We start from the raw sequence: 5,162 nt of genomic DNA, 5'->3' as shown, positions 1-5,162 counted from the left end.
GTCTGGAACCAGCTTCCAAGTGAGGTGGTGCAGGCTCCCACCCTGGGGGTTTTTAAGAGGAGGTTGGATGACCACCTTACTGGGGTCATTTGACCCCAGTGCTCTTCCTGCCATGGCAGGGGGTCAGACTAGATGATCTGCTCAGGTCCCTTCCGACCCTAGAAACTATGAAACTATGAAACTTCCTTCCCAATACAGTCACAGAATTGAACTGTTGCCTCTTCAAGCTATTCAAAGAGGTTCTTCTACCCACTTACAGCAGACTCAGTCTTTTTATATGTTCTGTAACATTCCATGTCAGTTGCAACATTAAACAAAGCAATAATCAAATTCAACAGAGCATATGAAGCAAATGGAATGATTTACTCACTGGTTTCCAAATTCAGATGCCACAAAGAGAAATCCTGTTTTCAACACACACATGGCAGCAGCCACAGGAACAGTATCAAAATACTTCAGTCGGATCTCTGTTACCTGGAAGAATCAAGAAGTTAGAGTGACTATCTGCATTAGCTGGAGGAATTCAGTCTGGCTCTGAAGACCAGAGTCTACATTTCCTCAATTAGGGAAGCAGGTTGTTGCACTTGTGATGGATGCAAATGAGAGCAGATCAAGCAGTCTCATCAAGTTTGATTTCAAGCTCACCATTCAAACCCAACTGGCATTTTGAATGCCAGCACAAACCTTTTTACTTTACCTTGGAAATTATTTTGCAATTAAAAAAACTGGATTCTGAATTGAATTTAAAGAAAAGAGACATGTTATTGTGCAGCATGCTTAACTAACAGCATTCCCTCATCTCTGCAAATCATCTAATTGCCCAGAGGAAGGCATAAATAACCCTTAAAAATAGCACCTTGCAGTTCTGACAGATATGATATTGCCATGATGGCTCCCATGAAAGGTGTGAGGGCAATCTGAAACCTGAAGGGTGATACCCCCTTTGCTCAAAGCAAACCAGCTCCCCTGCTACTTAATGGCCAGGTACTGTAATGGTGGACAATGTAGGCAACCAGGTTGGGACAACAGCTTGTGTTCGCCCCTTGCTACAGGATAAAAACCCAGGGCAGATCATCCAATTGTATTCATGTTGTGTTCAAAATTGGGCTCTGTCCCTGATTTCTGTAAGAATGAATGTTATGAATGCTGTCATAATAGAAATAATAGCAAGGAAGATGTACAGTCACTCACCTACACACACAAACTTAAAATTGATAATTAAAGGACAGAAAGCTGTAAAACAAGTATAATCCTAGTGGTGAAATACAGAAGAATGGGGAATTGTCAAAGACATTTTCCTGAAATAGAAACAATGCCCTCCTCCTCAATCTGCTTACCATGTCTTCATCAGTCTCAAGGGTGATTTTGAAGATGTCGCCTTGCTCTGTCTGGGCCAGGAAGAAGAACATGGACTTGGTTTTGTGTGTAGCAGAGCAGACAAAAATCATGCCTCTCTCTGGGTCATCCAAGTCATTCTGTCATAGGAAAGATAAATCAGAGATTTAGAGGAGATACAGACTTATCTTCAATCAGGTGATTTTCCTGCAAGCAGAAGTAAGAGTTCCAGTGAGCAACAGTTCTATGAAATGGGTAAACTTGAAAGACTAAAGACCTTTATCCATAGCATATCCCTGTCAGAGATTCCCCGTCTTGTCTCCCTGACAGACAGTCCTCAAAAGAGGAGCAAATTTCTAAAACATCATTCCCCGATCAGGCAGAGGGTGCCATGTGCATGTGTGCACTCACACATGCACATGACAGCCAGGCAGCCTGGAGAGCAGCTCTTGACATGTGAGGGTGGGGGAGAGGGGAAGGAGGGATTAAGGCCCCACAGTGAGAGGGAGATAGTTGGGCAGGCCTGGGGCTGGGACTGCTGCCCAGTCCAGGTGGCGTGTGGGGCTTGGGGCCCGGGGCCATGTGCAGCTGCAGAGCCCAGGCAGGGAGTGGGATGGGGCTGTGGGCAGCTTGGGGGGGGAGAGGGGGGCTGGCTCCCCACCACTTCATGCACTCCTGGGGGGCCATAGGGGCACATGCCCCCAGATCTGTGCACAGTGTGGGAGTGGGTTTCCCTCTGTGCACTTGGGGTCCCTGCCTGCTGCCCTCCCCACAAAGCAAGGCAGATCGGGGCTGGGTGGAGAAGCTCCTCACTGCTGAGAGCCCCGCGCCACCCCAGTAAGGCATCCCCTGCCCGCCTGACAGCAATGGGGGTGGCAGAGTGGGGTTATGCCCCTCACTGCTGCTGGGCAGGCAGAGGGCATCTCGTCATAGCGGCATGGAGCTCCAGCAGTGGCAGCAAGCTTCCCTGCCATGCAGGGAACCCCTTTTAAAAAAAAAAACAAAAAAAAAAAACCCAGAGAATTTGCTATTTTTAAACAGAGAAAACCAAGATCCCCGCTGATCAGAGTGTAAGGATCTATCTCCAGGGTAAACTTCAGAGAAGAGACATGAATCCAACTCATCACTTCAGACTTTAAACCTCCAAAAAACATCCCCATACAGATCATGTGATCAGCTAGGAAGGCAGGTACCAGCTGGACAGCCTTTCAGTCATTATGCATTTCTTCCGCAAAAGAAAGCTACCTGGACACCCTTAACGTCAATTAAACTGACAAGAACCTTTTTGTCAAAATAATGCTTATCTAAAGTAGTGTCCAAGCCCCCAGATTCTCACCCTTCTCCTGGGAATGGGACATCTGATATCAGGTTGGTCACCAAAGTTTTTGTAGGTGATGTAGTTTTCAGAACAGATCAGCACACCGCTGGGGCCATCGGAACCACCAGGAACTGTGGGAAGACATGGAAACATTAAAAGAAACGGAGAAAATTTCTCAAATAAAAAGAGGGCCATTGGCTGGGACACATCTATCCAAAGTTTTGTTGAAAGGACACACAGCTAGACAATTTCCCTTTTCTGCCTTTTTTTAGTGCATAGTCTGCTTCAGTTGATAGGACAAAGGACATAAGCTTGTCAGAAGATGCTCAGTATTTGTACGAGGCAGAGGCAAATGGAATGACAGGGATCATAACCACCTTATCTAATAGTTTCATTTTCCCCCCACCTCTACAAGACTAAGGATGTCATCCTCCCACTTTACTTGGCCTTGGTGAGGCCCCAGCTGGAGTACTGCATCCAGTTCTGGGCACTACACTTCAGGAAGGATGTGGAGAAGCTTGAGAGTCCAAAGGAGAGCCATGTGTATGGTTAGAGGCATGGAAAGCAGGCCATACAGCAAGAGGCTGAGAGCCATGGGTCTCTTCAGCCTGGACAAGAGAAGACTCAGAGGGGACTTGGTGGTAGCCTATCAATATATAAAGGGCACATATCAGGGACAGGGAGAACGTCTGTTCACCAGGGCTCTCCAGGGGAAGACTAGGACTAACAGCCATAAATTGCCAGAAGACCATTTTAAATTAGATGCAAGGAAAAACTTCTTTATAACTCAAGTGTCCAGGGTCTGGAATAGACTCCCCCCAGAATTGGTACAATCACCTACTCTGGATATTTTCAAAAAACACCTGGACACTTGCTTTGCTGGGGAACCCAGCAGTCTTTCCTGCCCAAGCGTAGGCTAGACCTGATGATCTTGACAGGTCCCTTCCAGCCCCTAACATCAATGAATCCATTTCCATTAATCAACATAAAACTAAAATGCTAAAGGACTAGCAAGTTGCTAATCATCTATGGGCTGCATTTTACCACAACCTTCAGCCATTATTATAAATCAATAGAAATGCACAAAACATGAACTATTCCTTGGTAGTACACTTTTCTGCAAACAAAAAGATATAGCTGAGAAGTTAAATTTACTGGCAGTTAAACCAAAGTTAAGGTCATCAATGTATCATCCCTATGATTTGAGGCTGCATTTAAAATACAGTTGCATTTAATTAAACCTTTGGACAATACTTTGGGTACTGTACATTGTACATTAACTTCTCAAATAAATCCTGGATAACAAAATTTCAAAGTAACTTCATAGAGTCCTATCCCCCAAACCAAATTTAAAAGATGGTAACCATGCTCTTCCAAGGAAAATGAAATCAATTTAGTTTTATTTTCATGTCCCTCCCCCAACAGTAAATTGGTTTTCCACGTTTTAATTCATGCTCCTTTTTCTATTATAAAAACTTGTAAGTATTTCTAACCCAGTCAAAATGAACACATTCCTGTGAGAGAGGTCTCAAAGAAACATAAAAAATTCATTTCAGTTTGCAAGCCCATCTCCTAAACACAATTATATTCCAAGTTACACATGAAGACTCCTAATCCTAAATCCAAACCCAACTACGAGCATGAAAACTTCTCATATTGTCCCCCTCCACCAACAGATTCTCTTAAAACCTCAAATGTATTTCTTGTAATTCTTTGTTAGGAGAACAGAAAGCACTTCAAGTCTGAGAAAGACAATACCTGTTATGAGGAAATTGCCATGCTCCTCCAAAGGTTCACTGTATTTCCTCACTACATGGTTTAAACCCAGATCTAACTCATAAAATGTCAGCGTCTGCTGAGTGTTAGCTGCTGCTTCTCCAGTTGGATCATTGTCTGCTTCCTGAAAAAAAACCCAGCATACAAATAAAGTCAATTACTTTGTCTGTTTATCTGAAAGGAAAATTAATCTGAAGCTTTTGTGAAGTCTGTGTAAGGGGGACTTGCATCTAAACAAACAGAGCAGCAGCTAAAAAAGCCTCAAAGGACCCAAATCAAGAGAGACTGAAAATGTGCCCCTTCTACTGAAATCAATGGAAGCTGCAGGAGATCAGCACCTCAACAAAAGCAGCGTTATTAACAGACTGGAGCTAACTGGATAAGTTTATGGTCAAAGGTAGGCACATTAGGAATGCTGGTTACTTGCAAAGAACAGCAGTACAAGGCTTACAAAACAACTCTCTTGGGTATGCTGAAAAAAAAAAATGCTCCCACCTCATCTGCTGAAATAAGGTCAAGGATGACCTCATCCTTCTGGATGAGAAGGATCATAGTCTGGGACACATTTTACACATCCACAAAGTCAATGACAATCACTACAACAAAACTTTCTTTGCTTAAGATTGTTTGTTCACATTCTTCCTCTGAAAATTTAAGAAGACATAGCTTCACCTTGGCTAGTTCACAAACAATACATTTGTATCAGAAGTGTTTTTAGTTGATCAATAAGTGA

At 43.6% G+C, this 5,162-nt stretch overlaps 1 protein-coding gene across 3 annotated transcripts in view; it reads right to left on the bottom strand.

Moving 5' to 3' along the window:
* The window catches only part of SF3B3 (splicing factor 3b subunit 3), a 59,256-nt gene that overhangs the window by 44,945 nt on the left and 9,149 nt on the right, over positions 1–5,162 (bottom strand). For all 3 annotated transcript variants that reach the window (XM_019505814.1, XM_019505815.1, XM_019505816.1), the window contains 4 exons: positions 4,412–4,553; positions 2,672–2,784; positions 1,338–1,475; positions 371–474 (listed from right to left, as the gene is read on the bottom strand). In XM_019505814.1, the coding sequence (XP_019361359.1) occupies positions 371–474; positions 1,338–1,475; positions 2,672–2,784; positions 4,412–4,553 (497 nt within the window). The remainder of the gene's footprint in view (positions 1–370; positions 475–1,337; positions 1,476–2,671; positions 2,785–4,411; positions 4,554–5,162) is intronic.

This window comes from Gavialis gangeticus, unplaced genomic scaffold (assembly GCF_001723915.1).
Source record: "Gavialis gangeticus isolate Ggan-Ray unplaced genomic scaffold, GavGan_comp1, whole genome shotgun sequence".
In the NCBI taxonomy this organism is placed as follows: Eukaryota; Metazoa; Chordata; order Crocodylia; family Gavialidae; genus Gavialis; species Gavialis gangeticus.
This window is presented reverse-complemented; position numbering and strand designations above follow the sequence as displayed.